General features: G+C 40.4%; 2 protein-coding genes across 9 annotated transcripts in view; both read left to right on the forward strand.

Moving 5' to 3' along the window:
• pclob (piccolo presynaptic cytomatrix protein b) overlaps positions 1-2,602 on the forward strand; it is a 44,759-nt gene extending 42,157 nt beyond the window's left edge. For all 5 annotated transcript variants that reach the window (XM_037254276.1, XM_037254278.1, XM_037254277.1 and 2 more), the window contains one exon: positions 41-2,602. In XM_037254276.1, coding sequence (XP_037110171.1) covers positions 41-184 — 144 coding nt within the window. In that variant the 3' untranslated portion in view covers positions 185-2,602. The remainder of the gene's footprint in view (positions 1-40) is intronic.
• Positions 2,603-5,615: 3,013 nt separating this feature from the next.
• Positions 5,616-25,191, forward strand: part of LOC119124559 (voltage-dependent calcium channel subunit alpha-2/delta-1) — a 57,612-nt gene continuing 38,036 nt past the window's right edge. For 2 of the 4 annotated variants that reach the window (XR_005098295.1, XM_037254664.1), the window contains exons 1-3: positions 5,616-5,879; positions 13,704-13,785; positions 14,399-14,515. Coding sequence is in view for 3 of the 4 variants with exons in the window: in XM_037254664.1 (XP_037110559.1) it covers positions 5,791-5,879; positions 13,704-13,785; positions 14,399-14,515 (288 nt within the window). In the remaining variant the exon portion in view is untranslated. The remainder of the gene's footprint in view (positions 5,880-13,703; positions 13,786-14,398; positions 14,516-25,191) is intronic. The other 2 variants (XM_037254663.1, XM_037254665.1) reach the window with 1 other exon arrangement.

The following is a 25,191-nucleotide window of genomic DNA, read 5'->3' on the forward strand; positions in this document are numbered from 1 at the left end:
GTGCAAAACATGGAGCCGCTTTATTGTTCTGCCCTTGCAGCTTTTCCTGGTCTCCAACGGAGGCAAGTTTGTGAAGAAGACTCTGATCGGGGAGGCCTACATCTGGTTGGACAAGGTGGACATGAGGAAGAGGGTGGTTAGCTGGCACAAGCTGCTCGTCAGCTCGGCGCCCAGCAACCTCTGAGCAGATAATGCAATCATAATCAGAATCATCACCATCATTTCATAAAGAAAAAACATTATATTCATTGACATCCATTCAGGGGGTTTGACATGCTATCAACTGCCAGCATCAACTTGGACTTGTGTTATCCTCATAGCAGAAATGTTGGAATGGTTTGTGGCTTGGAGAGAGATTATACAGAAAATATAAATACATTTATACACAGTATAATGCAGACAGATGTGTTAAATAATAGCATTTGCCTGTTGACAATCTTGGAAAGGTTATAGTATTGCACGCGTTGAAAGACCCAGAATGCTAATTGTCGTTCTAGAAATTGGAAACCACATGCCGGCGAGTCGCGCTGGAAGTGACGTCATGCAGTCAAGATTGCGGGTGAAAATGCAGCCTTTGAATTTGGATACAGCTAATATGCTCTGATTTGTTCGGACTCAAATCCGAAAATGCTGATTCAGTCTTGGTTTTCAACAGCCAGTTGACAAGTCAAGTCACCATCAATTTGTTCTCACATTTTTAATCGTTTTTCCCCATTTGGGTTGCAGGCAGGAAGTCTAGTCAATCTGACTTTGACCCAGGATTGGTCGCCAGTTCAATCATAGAGGACAAATAGGTAAATAAAAAATATTTTCCATTGAGCTTGCCCTCAATAAGCGTCCATGTAGACTTGACCATATCCTGACCCTGGATTGGTCACCACTCAATCACTCATCTAGGCAAACACATCAACTCGCAATATCTTGTGTCCTCATTTTGAGTTTGGGTGAGCTGGAGGCTACCCAAGCTGACTTTGAGTGTGGAAGGACACCCTGGATTGATCACAAGACACAGACAGACAAACAAGCACTGACCTTCACTCCGATTGATACCGTAGAGACTTAGTCTTAGATGAACCTAACATTTACAATTTTGTAATGTGATAAGAAGCTGTCGTACTGAAGCGAGGCCCTCTCAACTGTAAGGCAAAAGTCCTTACCACTACTACAAAAAGAAATATTGCTGAAGGATCAAATAAATGTTCTTATGATACGTGACAGGTTGCCGTAGGGTCCCCATACTTGCCCTCAAGACGTTTACGAGTGGCCCACGACAATGGTCACATGCAGTCAGCCTTTTGCACATAAAGCAGTACCGCGGGGATTGTGCCGACACTCGAGGATGACTAGTGTTCGTTTATCTCGTATCAACACCTCCCTCCCGGTCAAGGTTCCTCTGTGTATGTGTGTGTGCGTATGTGATACTCCCGGTGCAACATGGTGAACCAGCCTACTTCACTGCCTGTGACCAAAAAACACACCGTGGGCACTTAATTACAGTGCAGGTCAACCCTGTATAATGTCGTGACCATATTGAAAAAAAAAAGTCATAAAACACAAAAAGCGTCAATGTGCATATCACTAAATATGAAGAGGCTAAGAACAAGATGTCACTTCAACAGCAAAAAAAAAAAAACTTGAAAATATATTACAATAAGAAAAAGAAGATGAAGATTTTTGTGGTATCGTGCCATTTTTTTTTGCTTCTTTTGAGGTACTTCTATGCAACATTTGATTTTTTTTGTAATTATATGTCTGTCTGTTGAAAAATAAGGTCTAAAACAAAAAAGAAGGACGGAAAGTATTTTATTTTGAAATGGATTTGAATCTATTTATAGGCGTGGAAGCTTGTGCACTTTATGGTTTTCCTCATTCATGTGTTGTAATGTTTCTGCACTGGAATGAATTGAAAACGTGACAGTAGAATGTTTAATGTGGCGTGTATTTATTTATGTCTATGTAGCAGATTTTAAAGAACAACAAAAAATATATATGGAGAGAGAGAAATAGATGGGGGAGTTCCACAAAATGGCAATGCACAATCTGACCGGCCCAACGCGAACAGCAGTCTACTGTAAAGCAAGTGAAAGCTTTGTTTCCATGCAAAATTCTCTCTTAATGACTGCTTCCCGGTTCGATTCTTCTTCACTGTTTGTCCAGTTGCCTGTTGATCGTCCAATCATCCATCTGCGTGAATGTGACTTTGACAGTGTACATAAAGTGTTTATTTTCTACAGAGTGAATGTTTATTTTGTCCAAATATGAGCATGCGAGGGGGTGCAAAAAGAGATATAAATTAAATGTACAGTAATTAATGCGTGTCTATAGTTGTACAACAAAGATGAGAGGGAAAAATGTCTTCATGTCGTGGATGTTGCATGTTCGGTCCAACACATTATGTATAAATTGATCTGTATGCTGACTGTAAAGAAATATGCTTGTAAAATGGTCTTGTTTTTCCAACCAAAAAATAATAATAATGTAATGGTTTTGTGGTTGTACACAGGATGTGTTTAGACATTATGCAAATTGTGCTGTAAAAAAAATAAACCCCTCCACGAGTCAGACAGAATAAATATTAAGAAGAGACTATATTACAAATGCAGAGTGGTGTTTGGTCTATTCTTTCATGCATGGATTTTCAATTATGTTTCAAAGCACTAGTGACTTCTGCAACCCCCAATAAATCTGCAGTGTGCAGGTTTCAGGCAAAATACTTTTTATAATAAAATTATATTTATTATTGTTATTATTGTAAAAAAGTGATGTTTTCATTTGATCTAAAGAAATTATGAATATTTAATATGATAAATATTTAATATTATAAATATAATTCAATAATGTTTAAAGACAATCCTCTTCCGTACAGCATAGTATATCCATTTAAACAATTTATATTTACTTGTTCCAACAGCTATCCATAATGTCAATATATGGCCTTTAGGGGGCAGTATTACTTTATAAGTAATAAGTACGTACCTCTAACTCAGGCTGCACGAGCTTCCAGTGAATTATGCTGATTTTTTCGAAGGGGTCCCTGAAGAAGGGATCAAGAAATTAAGTTCTATATTAAAGATTGCTAAGCGGCCAGACTGCTTATATGGTTCCTACGTTTTTGTTGCCCTCAGGGCGCATATGATATTTGGAGCACAGAAAGTCAATTAAAGAGATAGTATAATGATGCAAATACTTTGTATACAGATTGTTTGGTCTCAGGGTTGCTTGCACAACCATCAAGTGTAAAATCAAACAATCGATTAAATCTTTCGTCTGTAAACAAGCCCTTCTGAAAACTGACAGATTGTGGATCTTTTGTAAATTTACATCGCGCTTGATTAGTGGATTTATGTTTTGTTATGTTTTTCATTGGTGGAATACAGGTGCCGACTAGTGTTGTGTGAATAGTCGAAACTGTGCAAATACTGCGTAATTTGTTAATCGCAGTCCATCCATCCATCCATCCATCCATCCATCCATCCATCCATCCATCCATCCATCCATCCATCCATCCATCCATCCATCCATCCATCCATCTTCTTCTGCTTATCCGGGGTCGGGTCACAGGGGCAGCAGCTTTAGGAGGGACTCCCAGACTTCTCTCTCCCCAGCCACTTCGTCCAGCTCATCCCGGGGGATCCCAAGGCGTTCCCAGGCCAGCTGAGAGACATAGTCTCTCCAGCGCACCCTGGGTCGTCCATGGGGCCTCCTGCCGGTGGGACATGCCCGGAACACCTCCCCAGGGCGGCGACCAGGAGACATCCTGATGAGATGCCCGAGCCACCTCCTCTGGCTCCTCTCAATGTGGAGAAGCAGCGGCTCTACACCAAGTCTCTCCCGGATGACCGAGCTTCTCACCCTATCTTTAAGGAAGATCGCAGTTCAGTTGTATTTAACTTTTCAGTACAGAGGTAATTTGAGAAATGAATGCCTTCACGAATGTTCTTTTTTTTTTACGACTAATTACTTGCTTGGCCAACGGAAGAATAAATGCGGACAAGACTTTCAATATAAAATGTTCTTTTCTTGTTTTGTTTTAGTAACAATTAACCTCAATGTTGTTTTTAAAGAACACAGGCCTACTAGGCAACTGCATTGTAATTTTTATTATTTTAAATTTACTTGGAGAGCCAAGCATTTTTTGAAGTAGTACCTGGTGTAAAAAGTTATTCAGAAAAATTCTGAGAAAATAAGCCAAACGTGTGTCTTTTAAATGCATCAATCCCATGTAGAGCTGTGAAGTAATTATCATGATCACATCTGTCAGTCCTTTCAAATTTTAGGACTTGCATCGTCAAAGCCTTGTATTCGAAATAAAAGGTGTTGCTGGGATGAGTCTGACACCTATTATTCAGGATATAGTGATATTCTTCCTTGTTAATGAGAAAAAAAGAAGTCATGAATATCTGCCGATACAGCCTGTCTTCACTTTTTCTTTGCTATTGTATCCCTTGCACTCGCTAACCCTCTCCAGAAGCGACCATTCTTGCGTTCGCCATTCTCATCTCTGTGAAGTAATCGGGGAAAAAAATGCCTGAAAAGGTATCTCAGCAGATGAGATGCTGAGATGAATGCAACAGTGTTTGGAAAAAGGGGAGACAAAGCAGCAAAAAGAGGGAAGGAGGACACGGAAAGAGGAAGAGTAGGAGGGTGAGAGGACACCGGAGATGGTGCGTGGTTGCCAGGCAACGATTGATAACCGAGTCCCTGAGCATCCTGCCTGTGCGGCCCCGCTTCCCACCTCCAGGGCTGCATTACACGCACGCACGCACAACCACGTTCAATTTCCCCCAATCGAAATGCTGTTCTTCTAATTGAAAAGTTCCCAGAGAAAATATCCGCTTGGTGTAATATGTATCATATATGTATATAAGACTGTGAAAGACATCGGAAGCAAAAGTGGGACCGAACAAGAAACAAACTAAATCTAATCAAAACTAAGTCGACAAAACCAGATCGTGACACTTTCAGTACAAAATCCAACCAAATTTGATCCTGATATTAGTGTGGCACTGTGATCTTAGTGATTAGCACATCTGCCTGACAGTTTCTGAGCTTGCTGAGCGTGGGTTGTCTTTGGGTACTCCAGTTTCCACCCACAATCCCAAAACAGCCGTGTTAATTAAATTGAAGATGTGAAATTTTCCTTAGGTGTAAATATGAGTGTGAATGCTCATCTGTCGATTCAGTACCTGCCCTGTGATTGGCTGGCAATAACTTCAGTGTGCATTCTGTTAAAAGTCAGCTGGGAAAGGCTCCAGCTCATTGTGGAATATGACGGATGGATGGATATAGATAGATAGATAGATAGATAGATAGATAGATAGATAGATAGATAGATAGATAGATAGATAGATAGACAGACAGACAGACAGACAGACAGACAGACAGATAGATAGATAGATAGATAGATAGATAGATAGATAGATAGATAGATAGATAGATAGATAGATAGATAGATAGATAGATAGATAGATAGATAGATAGATAGATAGATCCAACCCATAGTGTCGTACATCCACTAGAGAGGGAGAGAGAGAGAGAGAGAGAGAGAGAGAGAGAGAGAGAGAGAGAGAGAGAGAGAGAGAGAGAGAGAGAGAGGAGAAGGAGGAGGAGGAGCTCCGGCGCTACCTGTCCTGTCTGTTGTCGCTCTGATCAGATTAGAATAAGGCTTTCCAGCAGCGAGCACTGAGGAGGCACCGGCAGGTTGACACGCCGCCGCGCTCTCTTATTCATCGGCGGCGGGGGGCGCCACATTCGGCCCCCACCCACATCCACCTCCCACATCGTTTTCCAATGGATACCTGCAGGGCGCACGCTTGGACGTTCCAGGTCCTGCTCCTCCTGAGTGCCTCACGGGCTTCCCAGTTCCCCTCCTCGCTCCTGTAAGTATTTAATCCAATTGATCCGCTGTCTTTTCTGTTCTCTTGTCTCGTCATCAAGGGTGGCCTCCTGCCAATACGCTCTTTATTTGTTTATATGAGGCGTTCGCGTGGCGTTGGTTGTCTGTCTACATGCGCGATCAATATGCGCGCGTGGGCTGGGAGGATGTCACCCACCTTTTGTGTGCGTGCGCCTGTCTTCTTTTGTCATCATCATCAAGTTATTTTTCAACTTGTTTGTCTTGCATCAGTCTGGTGTTAAATATGACATTATATTGATGGATCATGGATAAGTGCTGTGCTTTCAAACTGGATACATAACTTATCATAATTGCTGGAGTGCTGGATATAACAGGCTGCTTATGGAAGTGCATTACTATTCATCCTGCACATGTAATGCTTTACTTAACTGGAGAAGGGACCAGGCATCTATATGGGGTAAGCGTTTGTTTGAGTGGAGCCACCATTTGTTGAATGCATTGAACACACTCAAATCAAACCTACCAAGGGTCACAACGAGGTATTCTGCCATTATGCAGCATTTCAACACTGATAAAATTTCCAAACAGGCACTGCACATTGGTTAAGCAAAAATAAGGGTGTGGCTATTTGTCTAAAAAATCAATTATAAACTGCAAAGTGCATGCAAGCCCCCAAGATTTTTGGAACATGTCAGAGATTTTGGGAGACTCTCGAGGCTCCTTCTCGCCAAAGTGCATGCAAGCCCCCAAGATTTTTGGAACATTTCAGAGATTTTGGGAGACTCTCGAGGCTCCTTTTCGCAGATTTTGGCTTTGACGTAATGGTGTTTTCATATCATCGAGACTTACCTGTTTTCCAAAAGCTGACTAGGGACAAATCTAGAGACATTTTTGGAGAGTCTGGGAAACTCTTGCCACTCCCTCCTGGTTGTAGTGAACGCAGGAGAAACTCACCAACACTTTGACCTGATAGTGGCTCCATGTCATCAAGACTTGCATATAGGGTACGACATACTTAACATTCACTGACAGTTCTACTGTTGCGAATCTGTCCATTTCGTTTTAAATTTCCTAACATCTTGACTATATGGCTCTGGCAATTGTTAAGCAGTAATTGCAAGTATGTCTCTAATGACTCCAGCAAGACTTTTCTAAGTCTCCCATCCTTTTATCACCATGACGATGAGGTTTCATCACGGCGGCAAGCAATATATAAGCCTGTTTCCACGCGTATCCTGATGAGATACAAATGGATCATTTAGCCACACAAGAGACAGAGCAAAAGAAATTAAAATGAGGCGCTCGCAAGCATCAGTTCATCCGTCATTAAATTTACCTTGAAGGAATTGATGGCGGCGGCGGCTCGGTGGCGCACTGGGTAGCACGTCCGCCTCACAGTTAGGAGGGTGCGGGTTCGATTCCACCTCCGGCCCTCCCTGTGTGGAGTTTGCATGTTCTCCCCGGGCCCGCGTGGGTTTTCTCCGGGCACTCCGGTTTCCTCCCACATCCCAAAAAACATGCTTGGTAGGCTGATTGAAGACTCCAAATTGTCTCTAGGTGTGGTTGCGAGTGCGAATGGTTGTTTGTCTCTGTGTGCCCTGCGATTGGCTGGCAACCGGTTCAGGGTGTCCCCCGCCTACTGCCCGATGACGGCTGGGATAGGCTCCAGCACTCCCGCGACCCCCGTGGGGACTAAGCAGTTCAGAAAATGGATGGATGGATGGAATTGATGGCAGCAGGGTGGGGTGGGTGGTACTGTTGCAACAATGGCAGCTGGTGATGGTTTATTTGCATAAAATAGCAGCTAAAAACTCTGCTTTTCCAACTTTCCCCATGCCTATGATTAATTAAAGTCCTTCAAACAATTTTTAAAATCTTGTTCGGTAGCTATGCTCTTTTAATAATACTGGTTAGATACTTTTTATTTTTTTAGTTTGCTTTTGATTTTCTTTCCCTGTTCTGTTTTATACATTTTTCTAAATGTTCTACTTTTAATTATGTGAAGCAGAATGATTTACCTGCCCATGCAACTACGCTCTTATTTAGCTGGTCTGATGCCACTACAAAGGAAGCAGGATTTTTACTTTTATGACCCCACCCCTCAAAAAAATGCATATTATTCACAAGAAATCACAATATTTATTGAAGTATGTGAATCCAAATATTATCAGGGTGACATCCATGTAAACAAAATATACACCTCTCATTTGTCCTGTTATGAATTTTGGGTGAATTTTGGGCACACTCCATTGGCCAGCTCATTATTCCCTCCAAACTGCCGCTGATATTCCAAAATCTGTCTCTCGTTTGTCTTGCCTTATTTCCTCCTGTTTGCCCCCATTTGCTCTTCCTGCGTTGGAAAAACAACAACACAGCTTCTGACCCACTTGCCTTTAGAGCTCCAGTGTTTAATTGTGTGCTGCTGCTGTTGTACCAGGGGCAGGACTAATAAAAACATAGAAAGCCGAGCTGAAAGAATACCACTCACCCTGGCTTTAGGCCAATTATTTTCATACTTCTCATGCATTTCTAAATACTTTCTAATCATCAACAACTTGCAACTACACATGCATCCCCTAAATTAGAGCAATAACATGATTCTGGTACTCATACATTACTAGTCCCTACAATTAATGCTGTTGGTTGAAATCAGCTGCAACTAACCCCTAGCTGACCTCGACACAATGAAAGAGCGACCACAACATTATGTGGGAGCCAATAAATGTCGTGTATTAGAAAGTCGGCCTCTGAAGTGGAGCCCCGCAGGGGTTTTGTAGATGAACACATACTGTACAGTAGCTCAAAGCTCCATCCCACCAGTGACTCTTATGAAGACAAGCGTGCTATTATACTAGCCCCAGGTAGCAAAGATATGCACGTATTCCAGAAGAAGCTGCAAAGTCACAACGACTTATGATGCACAAACTCTTTAATCCTTTACATTCTAAAGTACCGTATTTTCCGGACTATAAGGCGCACCGGACTATAAGGCGCACCTTCAATGAATGGACCATTTTAAAACTTTGTTCTTATATAAGGCGCACCGGACTATAAGGCGCACTATCGGCTTTTGAGAAAATTTTAGGTTTTTAGGTGCACCTTATAGTCTGGAAAATACGGTACAATATTATAGGGCACCACTTTACAAAACCTTTTGTTTGTTTTGTGGGGAGGCTGGAACAGACCATTAGTATTTTCATTCATTTGAATGGGGAAAGGTGATTTAAGATGAGCGTTTTGAAATGCAAATGATTTAAAAACTCATCTTTTTTGTTGTTGTTCAGTCATGTGTCACATGATATAGTATGAAGTCTTGATGTGCAGCAAGATGTTAATCAATCCAACACCCCAGGTGTTGGAAATACATGATTTAAGGGATCGGGTTTATTAATTGCACACTGGAGAGATGTCCACTTGCTTGGAAATGTCAATTGTGTAACACAGAGATGACTTCACCATAAAGCTCATACAAACTGGGAATATGACTAATTGCGCTCCTCTCAAATGCTAATTTGACATCTACAATCAGCACACTCTGGAGCATAAAAGAGAACTACTCGGGTAAGAATAATTTAATCAAATCAGGGAATCCCAAAAACATGCGGCAGCTGAGCGGAAGTCTGAAATACATATGTCACAGAGTGAGAAGTGGGAATAAAATGACTAGATTGCATTGACATTTACTGCTGCAAAGTATATTAGCGTTACTTACAGCCAATTCCCAAATGCACTTGATTTTAAAAAGGGCCATATTATGGAAAATTTACTTTTTAATGGCTTTAATAGAATTGTTGCATCTGGAGTGCCTGCCTCCACATTACGTATGAAATGACGCTATTGTTAGCTGCCTGTGAGCAAACTGTCATGTATTTCATATATAGTATGATATCATATGTCATTTGAGCTTTCTTCACCCATGACACCAAAGTCGAAAACATCAAATCACGTCAAGTGTCCAGTAAAATCCCAGAAAGTCAAGCTACGTCATCATTTGGGTTAACAAAGTCAGGTCATATCAAATCAAGTCAAGTGCTGTATTTTCCGCACTATAAGGCGCACCTAAAAACCTCCAATTTTCTCAAAAGCCGACAGTGCACCTTATAATCAGGTGCGCCTTATATATGGACCAATATTGAGCCGCTACAGCAGGCGTGTTCAAAGTCCGGCGCGTGGGCCAAATGTATGTATCTTATATATGGACAAGGTTTTAAAATGGGCCATTCATTGAAGGTGCGCCTTATAATCCGGTGCACCTTATATATGGACAAAGTTTTAAAATGGGCCATTTATTGAAGGTGCGCCTTATAAACCGGCGTGCCTTATAGTGCAGAAAATACGGTAATACAATCATAACATATTCACACATAGCCACTTTTGTGATTTGGTTTGTGTGCCACTTTTTACAGGCTTTTTAGTGATGGATAAAATCAAATGTCATAGTCATTGTGTCTTTAAAATGCAAAGCTTGGATGCTGGTATGCTCTCAAGCTAGTAGGCTATGTCAACTGTGTTTTATTGACTGGAATCTTGTGAAAATGGAAGTTTAAACAAGTGCATTTATTGTTCCCCAAAAAGCATAGCTTCTACAGTTGCAGCACTTGTAGCATCTGTTTTGTATGCATTTCTATTAAAAAGTTTTAAGCTTGGGATTTAATGTGCAGTTACCAGCTAGGTTCTTGCAGAATTTCTATCCCAGTCAGCATATAAAATGGAATTAAATAGTGAGCATTGCACATTATGCTGTGGCTGCACATCTACCGAACGGGAATATACATTTTTTTGTTCATAAAGGAGCTCATTCTGCTCAGTCTGCAGTGCTTGTCTATAACCATCTGGCTTTGGGAATTTAAGGCAAGCAGCTGCTTTGCACTGCAATTTGTTCCCAATAGACAAGCTTGACTTTTTTTCTTTCATGAACAATTTCACTTTGTGCTTCCCCTGTTGCTGACCAAATGGTCTCATCTTGTTTACAATCGGTACGATGAATATTTTCTGCATCTCCTGATTTGAGAATTGTTGTCAGTGAGAACATTTCTCTTTCTTGTTGCATACTTTGCTCAGCTGCATGGAGCCAGACAGATATATTGCTCTTACACCACGGCCATTAACGCTTACTCGGAAATATCCTGTGGGTGAGCGTATTGGTTTTTCCATGCTTACTCTGCCGTGTGTAGTGTGAATTGCATTTGGGATGTAGCTCAGCTATGGCAGCGCTAATAAAAATGCTCAGCAATCTGTCCATCATATTATCATTTGATTTTGTGGATTATGATTTGATTCATTTATTACCAAAAGTGTCGATTAGCATTAACGCTAACTAGGGGAAAGGGCGACTGGATTATTTTTCAGGTCTCCATTTGGCACCCGTGCGTGCAAATGAAAATCAAGAGCTTTGACTTTGTGGATTATTTCATGCCATTTTTTTTCAGTTATGATGGAGCTACAATTGAGACTTTTGCATAATATTTGTGAAAAATAAGCGCAAGGGGATCCGCTTTTGAATTAACTTCTGACATATCAATTAAGGCCAGAGTTACGTCTCCCTTGGAAGCAATTTACTCTATATGACATTTTTCCACCTTGACCTTTGCACATTCAATCTATACTGGAGGAAAGGATGGCCATGAGTATCATCTAAGGTGTTTTCTCAATCAATCTGCCTCGTATAATGGTAAGATGGTTTATTTACTTTTGTAAAGGTTTGTCTTTTGTCAATGAGAATCATGTGTGATGTCAAGGCCAAAAGGTCTATTTGTCACACTTTTCAGACCTGAAGTCCATCGGGCTCTTACTGACAATTAAACAGATGGGTCTTGTCTCCATTTCCCGGCTCGCTCACTCGTATTACCATCATTGTCACTGACATCAAGCCCATTTGGCCCACTTCTCGGGAAATCGCCTGATGACACTGGATTGAATGCTGGCCCTTTCAATCAGGTTGACTGACCTGTTTGGCAACACCTCACCCCATGAATCTCTTATTTGTTTTGATGTCTCACAATCAAGCCGTTCGCCATCGCCTACTGGGATTGACAGCTTAATAGACCTTTTCACCATCAGGTCACACATACTTGGGGGTGGTAAAAATGTTGATTGTGCCGCTAGAAATCAGCAGAGCTTCCTAAACCCTTGAAATTTGCTGCCAGAAAGCCAGGTAAAAAAAAAATTGACGATTCCCTGTAGAAAACTATAGATACATCTCAAATTTTCAATCTCTAAATGATTGCTCATCTTGAAATACTAAATGATATAAGATTGATCACTGATGCAGGGAAGGTGCTGGTGCTCGTCTTGTTGGCTCTCAGTGCTCATACAGGTTGGAAAATTGTGTAGGACTAAATTGAACAGTCATAAAATGGTAGAGATCCTGCTGGAAAGGAGTTGTTTGATGACCTTTGGAAATTTTGAATCTGATCGAATGACCATGACATATGACAAAGGTCAATTCTTTCACCTGATTTTATTTAGCCTGTATATGCTACATAGTCAAGTCAAAGTTATTTATATAGCTCTTAATCTCAAAGGGCTTCACCGAAACCTGAATATCAATGAAAGGAGCACCAAATAGTCATAAGTTTCTACTAAAACCACAAATACAAACAGTTTAACCAGGTCATGTGTCCAAAGTACGGCCCGCGGGCCAAATGCGACCCGCGTCTAAATTTAAACTGTCCCGAAGCATTGTGTCATAAAATCAATAATAAGTGGCCCGCTGGCACTGACCTGCGCGCCTCAGAGCGAGCCACAGAAATTAATTTCGTCCTAACGGGAACGCGCGCGCACATGAGCCAGCGTTTACGATTGGTTGCGAGCGTGTCTCCATCCCTTCCCAGTTCACGCGCACACAAGTGCCCGTTTGCAAGATAATCAGTGTCACTTCCTCATTCATATGTCCACACACCAAGGACTAAGGCGACGCTAAAATCAGAGACGTTGCAAGTGACGCTGCACAGGGAAAAAAAAAAAACACGGACTACTGGTGAGAGCTTGTCTACTTCGTACTAACGCTACACACTGCTACGCGTCCGCGCCGCCGACTCACAGTGATCGCAAACAACAAAAAGACTATGGATTATTATTTTGTGATTATGAAGTAATTTGTTGCGTATGAAGTTGAAATAAAAAAGATAAAATGGAGAATGATTTAATTTAGATTAAAAATCGGACATGATGCAACCTGGCCTGTTTACTGCAGTCACAAACACCAATAACACCCTTTTTATTAATACAACAATAACAATAATAAAACAAACTCAATACATCTAATTAAAAAAAATCATTAAACTTTCTTAAAATTGTTCATTTGCATTTAATTTAGTATTATTTTAATCTTTAACTTTAATGGTAGTGCAATTGACAACAGATTTTCATTTGCAATATCAACCTGCAGACAGCAAAGGATATAGTTACATATTTACAAGTTCATTTACAATGGTAATGGTTTGAGGAATGTTGGTGCGAATGCCCTTATACATTTTCATCTAACCAAATCTGGCCCGCATTGCAAAAAGTTTGGATAGGTGATAGAAGATAGATTAAAAAAACAAACAAACATCAAAATCGCTGTAATTATGATTGTAGATTGTGAAAACCCTAGTTTTTATTGTTTACACACATGATGAGAGGTCTGTTGCACCCTGGTCCTTTCAATCGGATTGATCTACCACTTTGGTGACACCTTCCCTTGTTTGTTTTGATGTCTCGTGCTTGAGCAGCTCGCCTGTCGCCTTCAGGACTGATGTGATTGGCAGCTTAATTGCTCTGGTGATGTTGCCTCTGAAGTGGCTTAACTCGGTTGCTCTGTGTGTTTGTGTGTGTGTCCATGTGTCTGACTTCTGAATGGCAGGATTAAAGAATGGGTTGATCAGATGCAGAAAGAGCTCATCACCCTGGCAGACACTGCCATGGCCGGCAAGAGCCTCACCCAGGTAAGAACATAGTACCAATGATCCAAATATACTGTAATTGTATAATTGGTTGGGACAATTTAGCCGACGTTTTTTTTTCCTTTTGGGAGCGGAGACTTCATCACATTCAAAATTTCATTCGTTTTTTTAAAAACTAAACATGTATCCTGGCAAAATTTCAGGTATTTTGGCATCCTGAAGGAGACCCTGAAAAAATTGACGCAGAAATTCAGAAAAAAATTGAATTGCGGGAATTGTCTCACTAAAAGTCCAAGACCGTATGGTGAGGTTTTAGATTGTGGTTGAACTGTTTTGCGGGGATGAAATCGTAATTCAAACACGGACGATTTTTGCGAAGAAAACTTCTGCAAACAATGTGCAGTCAGTGATTATTTAATTTATTGATGCTTTTGACATTTGATTTCGATTTGATTTGTTTTTTCTAGAATTGTCTTTAGAAGTTTTCTTTGAAAAAAATCGTACGTCATCAAACTGCGGTCCGTGAATATATTGTCTGACAAAAATCCGGTCCGTGGTGCTAAAAAGGTTGGGGATCGGGGATCGCAGCTCTTAAGTAACCAACATTGGAATTCCTATATGCATGACTGTGTGTTTGTATTGTGTGTTTGCGTAGATCTTCTTAAGGAACCAGCACCTCTACAGTGTGGAGCAGAATGATGCAGAGGAGCTGGTGGCCAGAGCCGCCAGGAACATCGAACAGCTGCTCCGCAAGAGGTCTACGGCCTTGGAGGTAAGACTGGACACAATGTACCAAGTAAGCATCTGCGTGGAAGTGTAACGCCAGCCCGTGCATGCTGACATCTTTAATAACGAGGCCAAGCGCAAAGAAACGACAGCTTGCACTTTCCCACGGGGAATGTACCATCGCTGAAGCAAGCTAGGGAACATTGAAACATGTTTTTTTGGTAATTTATCAAGCTGTGCCACCTCTGGAGACATTCTGTTCCACCTAAATTGTAAATAGTATGATCAAATGTCCAATTCAGAATAAAAAATAGACAGTATCGAAGCTGTCCTAGTTCTTCTTCCCTGCGAAGAATGACTATTGTGGTTTACTGAGGAGCTGATAATGACTCTATTTATATTATATCCATATTTTGGATCATACTGCGCTTAGGTGGCCAAGACGGACAACCTACAAGGATCAGTGCAATGTCCATTGAATTGATACAATAGAATAAAAGCTGCTTAATTTATTTACCTGGAATAGCACAACTCTACTGTACATTACCTGCATTCTAATCTATTCGATTCAATTCGATTTGATGCTATGCTGTGCTATGCCATTCTGTAAAAGCCCAGCAATTATTCAAAAAGTGTACCAAAACAACATTTAATAAAATTATTTTGATCACTTCCGAATAGGAAAAGTGCTCTAATGATGTCAATTGAAATGGATTTATAGGATATTCATAATTACATTTATTAAACAACGTTCAACAAATACCTTTACTTGAGTTGATTAATGTCTTATTTCTCCAAATACCTAATTTTCAGTTTCTAGCAGTGCCATCTGGTTCCTAATTAACAGAATCATATGTTGAATTGTTTGGCTGGCTGAGTGTTTGCGATCCCAAGGGACACTGAATTGGATTGTTTGCTTTTTCCTGCGATACATAAGCGCCATTGTGCTCTAAGAGGAAGCCGTCACACTCCTCCATGTTGTAATCATCCTCTGGCAGCTAACATTTGCCTCCAAATAAATCAAAATTACACCCAATTGCAACTAAAGGCTCACAGTGGGGAAGTAAAGAAGCATCCAGGACGTGTTAACCATCCTGGTCTCTTTTCAAACACATCTGAAGCCAAACCAATATTTAATTGGAACCAAAATACAAATGCAATATCCCAAAACCCTGCTAAGGATAATGGCAGAGATGACTGATGTCTTTTGTATTGCAATAAATCATAACAAAAGTTAGGATTTGTAATATGTTGGCAAAAGCCATTTTATGTGGACATCATCTAAGGATTCATGAAAAAGTCTCAATGCAGGAATTTAAACAGGAATTTTGTCATTCGGGTGTCAGCAGCCAACTGATCCCCCATTTGGAAGCTGGCATTGTTCACAGGTTGCTGTCAATAAATTACAAAGCTATCTTTTAGCCTTCACCATTTCAAGTGGGTGAAGCGTGGCAAGTAAAACATTCGTCATAAATAAAAAAGTGTGCATGCTCATTCGTCACTCTGAGCAGTCGTAAGAGCAGTAATACAACACAATTCTACTCAAATCCATGACAACTGGCTTCATTATACAAGTCATGTCAACATAAAAGCAGAAATAGTGCCATAATGAAAGCTATGACCCAGAGGATTTTTTTTTTTTCCTTCTCTAAGAAGAGAAGTGGGTCATCAATAGACGCTGGCATGTGTGTGTTTGTGGATTCAGAGGGCGCCGATTGCACTCGTCTCTCAGCATCCTGACCGAGTCCTGTATGAAGCTTCCTCCTCGTTGTCTTATTAGTAATGCAGACAGTCGCTTCATGAACACATCTCCTGCCAAGTGTCTGTCTGGCGTGTTTTAAGTAAGCAACGGAAACCAAATTGACTCAGTCGGAGGCTAACAGCTACGTTTTGGCTTGTGATGGCATGCTCGTATCAAATGTATTCCGGCTGCCTCAAATAAAACCACCCTCTTTTGTCATGTTTTTTTTCCTTTTTTCTTAAGAAAAATAGCACTGAACAGTCATAACATTTGCTCTAACATTTGCTGTAACAAATGATTTGTTCTTCAATTTTGTTCTTTCACTTTCTATCAGTTGTTGACAAACCAGCTTAACAGCTCATTATTGCCACTAACCAATATTGTCCATTGTCAGAAAACTTAAGTCAGACAGTCCGACCTTCCTCCAAACATCAATCACCCCTTGCTGCTTATTACATCTTTGTCTCGTCCTGCCCTGTGAGTGACCTCTATTGATGTTGCCTTCGGAATGCCTGAGGACAATGAATGAGTGAGTGAATTGCACGCCCGCACGCACGCAGATAATGTAAGCACCCACATTACACATCCAACAAGTCCATGTTTCACCTAGAATTTTTATTTCGCTCTCTCTGCCTCACAGCCCCAGACTGAGGCGGTGGTTTAACCAGCCACCTGTGTGTGGCTACGCATGTGTACTCATGCCTCCATAAATAAGTGTGTGGGAAGAGCGTGGCATGCATTATTAATGTGCACTTGGTAGCACGTTGCTCGGAGAGAGCGCAGAGTATCAAAGGCTTTACGATCTTCGCCGAGCCTTGATATCCAGCGGGCACGCGCATTTACACATGGTGGCTGTCGCGGTGCTTTTCGCCTCACTGGCTGTGGTGGCAGTGATCTTGTTACACGAGGTTAATGAACCTAACCAGATCAAAATAAAGCCAAAGGGTTTGGATGGGGCCATTACTCTTTCTCACGATCATTTACGTTACAGTTTGTCTTCATGATAGTCGGAAAGCAAAACAGTTTTACGAGAGAGAGAATTTATTTACTCAACTACAGAGGCATTTATCAGAAATGAGGCTTTAAAAACAACCATAAATGCTTGTGTTAATTTGTTAATGAGTACTACTTTCTGCAATACAAGCAATATTATTTTCCCGGAGACATCGGTCTTTATTAGAGGTGAGGCATTTATTCAACATTCTGTCATCTTGACCATTAGTAGAATTAAATTTTACCAAAATTTGTCTGAGGTGAGGCTTTTTTCTTTTTCAGATATATTCACATACATTTTTAATACTTTTTTAAAACTTACTTTTATGATTTTAATATCTAGAACTTTTACTGCAATAGCTGTACTACTACCCTCCGGGGCTGTCAGAGAATATACTGAACTCCATGAACACTTCACAAAAGCCTTGCGAATTTTAGTGTTAGAAAAAAAAAAAATGCAGCTCTGAGAGCACAAAAAAGGTTGTTGCTCCAAAAATGGATGAACACGCCGCCAGTGTGAAAGCACAAGGGGCCCCGAAACTGATTAAAATTTAAATTGTTAATGCTGCACAATGCAGGCAAACTCGTACAACTCTCGGCAGACAGACTATCTTATGCATACACACTAAGCGAGCATTACTGGCTCTTTTGTATGTTTGCATATATTGCACATGACTTGGTATGAGCACTGGGTGACATATAGCCTGGTCTGTAACACCGCTTACTGTAAAACCTCAAGCCATGGCCATAAACTGCAGCTGGTATGCACCGTTTTGCTTTCAGTAAATCACGATGACTATAAACATAATTTCAAGGTTTATGGGTGTTTGCTCTGCTCTATATAGTAAAGATCTGGGGCAGGGTAGTGTTCTAATATGAATATAACAACACATATATTTACATTACATTACAGCACACCTACTGCCCTAGATTTTTTTGTTTTACTATTTCTAAGTGGAGCAGTGGCTGCTCGATTAGCCTTTACAACAACATGCATCTTGCTGTTTATGCCCTGACTGTGGTATATGTACTACATATAGTTTTATTATGGTGTGAAAGTGTTTTTTATTTTTATTTTATTACATGGTAGATGCTGACGCTTGCCATTGTTTTGCACCTTCCGCTGCAAAGACAATAAATCTAAACTAATCTAACTCTAATTTAAAATTAGATGGAAATGGCTATCTGACTGAGTGCAGCGTAAACATGCAGATGGGGTATACGTCACCGATGCCAGCATGGCATCGTCAAAATGATTCAATAATGGCCAAACAATACAAAAAAAATAAAAAATTATGAAAAACTAAATAACTGCAAAAACGTTTTATTTAGAAGAATCATTAAACATTCAAACATTGTATAATGGCTGAAACATTAAATAAACAATACAGGACATTTGTTAAATCCAGTTCAGTTGTATTTAACTTTACGGACAATGCTGTTTCAGTTCATTTTCAGACATTTATTTTTATTTAATTACTTATTTGCAGTTTTGTTCTTTCCAGTTTCCAAATTCAAAATTGCAATTTAAAATGCACACAAAATTACACATGTATTAAATCCAAATTGGGAACTCAGGATGTGGCCTGCAATGTAAATCCCACTTCTCCCATGTGGATTTTTGTACCTAGAGCATCATGCCAAGAATCTCTCTGTGATCCCCCACAAGGTATTTAACAGGTTAAAAGAGACACAATTGCTGCTGCGTGCATGCTGTGTTCAAATGAAAAGCTGTACTGCCGCTATGACACGCTAGGGACGGACATATATCATGATGTACTTTGAGCTGTCACGTTGAGGGCACAATATTGTCCAAGTATATTGTCAGCAGTCCGACCATTGTGTAGAAATTCAGTGCAGTACTGAATTTCTTTTAAAAGTATTAAAAGCTGCAATATCGATTGGTTGGTATTACTTTATCATTTGCCCGCTAAATCAAAAGAATGGTATCTCATGATAAAAGAGCACATCTGTGCTATTGGTCTGAACAATAGAAAAGTCAGTTGTGTCTATTTTCGATCAGCTTACCGTATTTGCCGGACTATAAGGCGCACCTAAAAACCTAAAATGTTCTCAAAAGCCTTATAATCCGGTGCGCCTTATATATGGACCAAATTCCTAAATTTAAACTGGCCCGAAGCATTGCGTCATGAAATCAATCATAAGTGGCCCGCTGAAGACTATGAATCATGAATCAAAAAGTCTATGGATCATTATTTTGTGATTTTAAAGTAATTTGTTGCGTCTGAAGTTGAAATAAAAAAGATACATTGGAGAATGATTTGATTTGGATTAAAAATCTGACATGATGCATTAATGGTGCGCCTTATAGTCCGGTGCGCCTTATATAAGGACAACATTTTAAAATGGGCCATTCATTTAAGGTGCACCTTATAGTCCGGTGCGCCTTATAGTCCGGAAAATACGGTACTACCTGTTGAAATGTAAACTAGGGCCAGTGTTCCGTTTTCCTTGGAGGCAAAATACCAAACATCACATCGTCTTTTTGACTGACACACCACACATTCAAACCATTGTGGTCAAATGATAAAGGGTCTGACTTGAGCTTTTGCCACCTGGATGTACTAGGTGTAACACCATGATGAAAAGGTTTGTACGCAACACCTCTCCCAGGCTTACCACAAGTCTCGTTACAATTCCCCATCTGCGCTGCTCCCTCCTATTCCGTCTTTCTGTCTGTCACACGCAGACACCTCTCGTCTTTATAATATAATCAGCGCAGAGCGGAGCTAGGCGGTTGAGTAACATCTGCTCTGGAGACTGAGACATCTCTGATCCTATCATAACCTCAGCTCATTATATCGATGCGCATAAGGTCGCATCTTGCGCTCATTTGGAAACACTGTGGCAGAAGGCGACAGATTTACAAATACCGCCCTCCCCCTGTACACACACTCACCACTGTGTGTGCCAACGATGAAACAAATGCAGACATTACAGAGGAAAGCACTTGATACACTTTGCATGAGACAAATACAATAAATGAGCATGAGGCGCATAATGAGCATGAGCAAAGGAGTCACCAAGATGATATTGCGGAAATAGAACAATTAGTGAATATTGCATGTCAGATTACGGAGATAGTTGACACCCTCTGCAAAAAAAAAGGGCTTCACATAGACAAAAATTGACAATTATTCTCAAAGCATCCCCTGATCTTAAGCTCCCAAAAGGGCAAGGAAAACCAGGGGAAAATGAGAAACCTTGAGAAGGGACCACAGATGGAAGGATCCCCCTTTCAGGATCACCAGGCTGCAATGGATGCAGAGAGGGCACAAATAATACATAACATGAAAATCAATGAAAAAGTGGATGTCCAAGTCAAAGCGAAGAGCTGCCGGAGGCGCCCTCGATTGTCCTGGCAGTGTCTTCGAGGAGGTTGAGCTGCAGTTCCCTCATCCTGAATTGGTCCACGAGGATCCAGATAGCCGCTGTCAGCTTGGGTGCCACCTAACCACCTCCCCAGCCGGGGAGGGGTGGGGAGAGGGAGCATAGTTGGCTGACAGATGATTAGAAGAGTCTCCGTAACTTCCACTAACAACCCGGGCTAAATCTAGCTCCAAAAAGAAACGTGTGTTTTTGGCTTCTCGTTTTCCAAATACCAATTTACTCTGTGGGGCAGCAAAATGTAGTACAACCATCAATACGACAATTTTAATACATCTCTGCAGGTCACAGAGTGTGAGATGTGATAAGATGCTTGTGGAGGAGGACATCGGTTAGTGTTGTGGCAGGTTTGAGGACCCAAATGCAAGGAAGCGGGGCAGGAGTGCAGGATAAAAGTAATTTAAAAAAAGGACCAATAGACGAAACAAGATACTGAGATGAATACAAGCTTAACAGGAATCCAAAACAAAGTATCATATTAGACACCAGCATAGTCAAACAGGAAAATCAAACCAAATTCTAAATCAGAATCAAACAAGCAAACAAAGAACATGACAGTTAGCTTTGCTACCTCTGGCTATTCCGATCCGCGCTAGTCCTCATTCAGCAACTATTCCGGTCCTTCAAAACAGCACTTCGGTGCAAAAAAATATTGTCCTGCGGCGAAAAACCTTTAGTGACATAATTTATTAATCAACTTTAATTCAACTTCACTTTAATCACATAGTTGACTAAAACACCTAATTTACTGCTTTGGTGAAATCTAAGAGCATTTTAAAAAGAGCACAAAAAAAATTTAAAATGTTTTTCAGAGAATAAATTGAGGGTGGATTGCGAACCTCGAAGATACGATATGTCTATATTTATTTACTGTATTCGCGCTCCAAAAGCACTATGGACAACATTATCAAGTTATAATCACATATTCTCTTTTCAATTCATATCTTTTCGCACAAAATTCCATCCTAACACGTTTCGCACACGAGCACATGTCCAGAAAATAATGATCTAGAATATTATGCGCATAATTTATTATACAGCCCCGATGTGAGAAGTTATGTCTTTGCCTAGATTTTATGACTCAAAGAGCTAGTTTGACTTTTGCTGGAAAAGAGGACATTTTTCATGAGCTCAGAAGAGAGGTAGTGGACAAGTCTTCTCATTTATGTGTAGGAGGTGTCTGCTACTCTGGGCGGCGAGATTTATTGAGCTATACGACCCCTGTTAGGCAAACCGTTGATAAATCCAGGGAAAGAAAAACAATCTGAATAAAACAGAAGGTTTAATACTATGTGCTAGTAAAAAACTTTTTTTTTTTAAAAAACATCACTCTTTTTCTCAAATCCAAAGGTCATGTCTACAGTCCTGGGGTTCATTAGAAAAAAAACCACATTAATCAGGTCAAATTAATATCGTAATTGGAAATCACTACAAATACTATTTTATATTGTTGAGTGAAGTAGTTCTTTTTAATTCAAGTTGACAACCGACTGCATGCTCCGCAGGCGTCATAAATCATGACCGAACGGAATGCAAAAGCAGGCAACATTTTTATTTTACGCCCATGGATAAATCTGACTTTAATTTCTCGACTAAAAGAGGACTCAAATAGACATTAACCTATTTCTTTGAAAGTACGCTACAACTGTGCAAGCGTCTTTTTTCAACGTGTATCTGTGAAGGTCCCTCATTGAGGTTTGTTCAATACATGCTGTCCTCATTTTTGTGACTAACCTTGCCTTTGCCCCCCAAAATGCCCTTTGTTCCTTTAATGCACCGCACCAGAAACACAATTTAATGTTCTCTGAAGCAGTTTACTTGATAAGGGCAACAAACTAGTTTTTTTATTCACTTATAAAAACACAAAACAAAATAAAAACAATATGTCATACCCACTTTAGATATCCAAAAAGGATTTTTTTGCTGAGGGTGTTTGTTTGCTGTAATCAATGGCCGAAAAGGTTCTTCGAGTAGGACGATTGGTAACAGCTACATTTGAATGTGCAATGCTGCTTTTTCCCGTCATCAATGCAGGCAGCATCAGTTCATTTCTCACCCAATGACTGTGTGAAGGTGACAATAAATGCTTGTCTGTTTTCATATGTGCCCCGTGACTGACTGGCGCAGATATAGTCCGTCTTCCACCCATTGGATACGCTCAAGACCCTGAACAGGGATATAGGAATTGGATGGATACATGGATAAATATTTTTAAATAAGTCTTTGGCTGACGTTTTATGTCACAAGATGTTCTCAGGGGTAGACAACATTGACACTGGAGCGTAAAACAGAAGCAGTTGCCGACATTCCTCTGGGAGATTTGAGCAAGGCTCTGCCACAAGGCACCCAGAGCGCCTCTCATATTTTTTTTCATCACCGTCCCTCCACTGTGGCGTTTTCGCTGGCCCTTTGCCATGCCAGTCTATCAAAGTGGAATATAAAAATCAACATGTTCTTTATCTGCCCGACCTCCACGTCTAGCGTTTGATAAGCGACGCGCTTGCTCGGCACACTCGTGATTTTCTGCACCCACCTTTGTTTGTTGAATGATTGAATAATCCAGTTGTGTTGTTCCTTTGACCATGCAGAAAAAGATATTTACACTATTGAGTTCTTCTGTGTGTTTGTTCTCAGGTTTTAATGAGGTATTTTCCTCTTTGCTCTGCCTTAATCAATAAGCCTTCATTCTCTTCTTCCTGGACTCACTCAGCTTCTTATATTGATGGCCCCCACTCGTTGTCTTATTCCTCCTATTTTATGGTTTTTTTCTTCTTGGCTTCGTGATGACAAAACTTGTCAAATGTGAATGGACGTGAGTGGGTGGAGGCTATACAAGTGTGTGTGTTAATGATCTTTTAGGCCATTACTGCTTTATGTGAGTATTGCTTTGTTGTGTTAGGGAAAAAGCGGCATGCTCTGAATGGACCATTGATTTCAGGCTTTAGGAGCCTTTTTTTTTCTTTTGCATGCACACACAAGAGAGTCTGGGCTTTAGTCGAGCTGATCTCGTATTTCCAGTCCATACGTGCTTGTCTTTTGGGGATTTTGTGAAAAATGGTTTAAAAAGAGATAAGCACTGCATTAAACATGAGAACCTGACTATGTTCTAGCAAAGTGAGCTTGAAAAGACGATGTACCATAAAAAAATGTTTTAATATGACGTCATTTTAAACCATTCAAGGAATATGTACGTATATCATTATCGAGATAATACATTTGTTTGTTTGTTGTCTAAAGTAAAGCATGGGAATGATGCTGCCCATGGGAGAAAAAAAGAATTTTTGGTATCGACTATTTTAATGCCATGGTAGAATATGCGGCATTAAAGTAAATTGAAGATTTGAAGCCTGTGTTGAGGAAAAATCGATGGTACAATTCATAATGTTGGGTAAAATTGATTTTTGAGGATTTTGAGAATTTTCTGGAACTGACCGTCAAATAAATATTCAAGCAGCGAGTGCAAGGCGGTTTTATTTATATAGTGCATTTCATACACAAGGTAACTCAAGGTAGCTCTTCAAGTGTCCATTAGCTACTAGAAGCCTGAAATGCAGCATTGTACAAAGCATGTGTCTTTCTCAGCGACTGTGTTTATCACATTAGAATTCCCACTTGCAGAGAATTTTTTTTTCAGCTCACTCTTCTTCTGTGGCACTTTTTAAACAGACAGATTTGAATCCAGCTCTCATCCTCCTCCCTTATTAAAGCTGCGGCCAAGCTGCTGGCTCGTCTTTGGGTCTCCAGTGATCAGCAATGGTGGTTCACGGTGTGAACTCATTACAGTGGAGGAGCTGAGGCATCCACACTCCAAACAGACAGTAGAAGACTAATGAGCAGTTCCAGGGAGATCGTTGCGAGCGGCCAGTTAGGGACGGCCATTAACTCAATTGTTTCTCTGCTGAAATTTGCTTTATTTCCTTGCGAGCAAGCACTGATCAATTTGAGTATATGACAACTTGCAATAACTCTCTCAGGGCCTATTGATTTAGAACGGTGTGTTTTGCTGTGATTACACAAATTAACAAGTTCCACAACTGTTGAGGAGCACTTCCATGTCAGGAAGTGATATTTGATGTTTCTGCAATATTTGGAACCTAATGAAGCTTGCGAATGCACTTTATCGGCTGTAGGATTTCTTTGGCGAATCTAAGATGACTCGGCAATCTATAATACTCCAAAAGACACTTTGAGTGTCTCCCATAGAAAAAAAAGAGCCATATTATATTGGTGATGAACCTTGGTTAATGAATCAGCATGTTTGATGGAGCCATATTATATTGGTGATGAACCTTGGTTAAAGAATCAGCATGTTTGATGGACAAAAATAGATGGGATGGTTAAAGTGTCCATTTTCAGATTCATCACCCTTAAGGTCTCTATTTTCATAATTGACCAAGGAGAAATAAAAAACAACACAATCGGTTTGATTGCAATTTAGTATCTTACGATGGGAAAATGTTTCAATCTAGTGAAAAACACTAAAATGTCCATCAAAATGGCATGACATGCAAAAATGTAATTTTTGAATATGAAATTTAATGACAGTGAGCTTGGTAGTCAATGAGTCATTATTGACCAGA

Source organism: Syngnathus acus, chromosome 6, assembly GCF_901709675.1.
Source record: "Syngnathus acus chromosome 6, fSynAcu1.2, whole genome shotgun sequence".
Classification (NCBI taxonomy): Eukaryota; Metazoa; Chordata; class Actinopteri; order Syngnathiformes; family Syngnathidae; genus Syngnathus; species Syngnathus acus.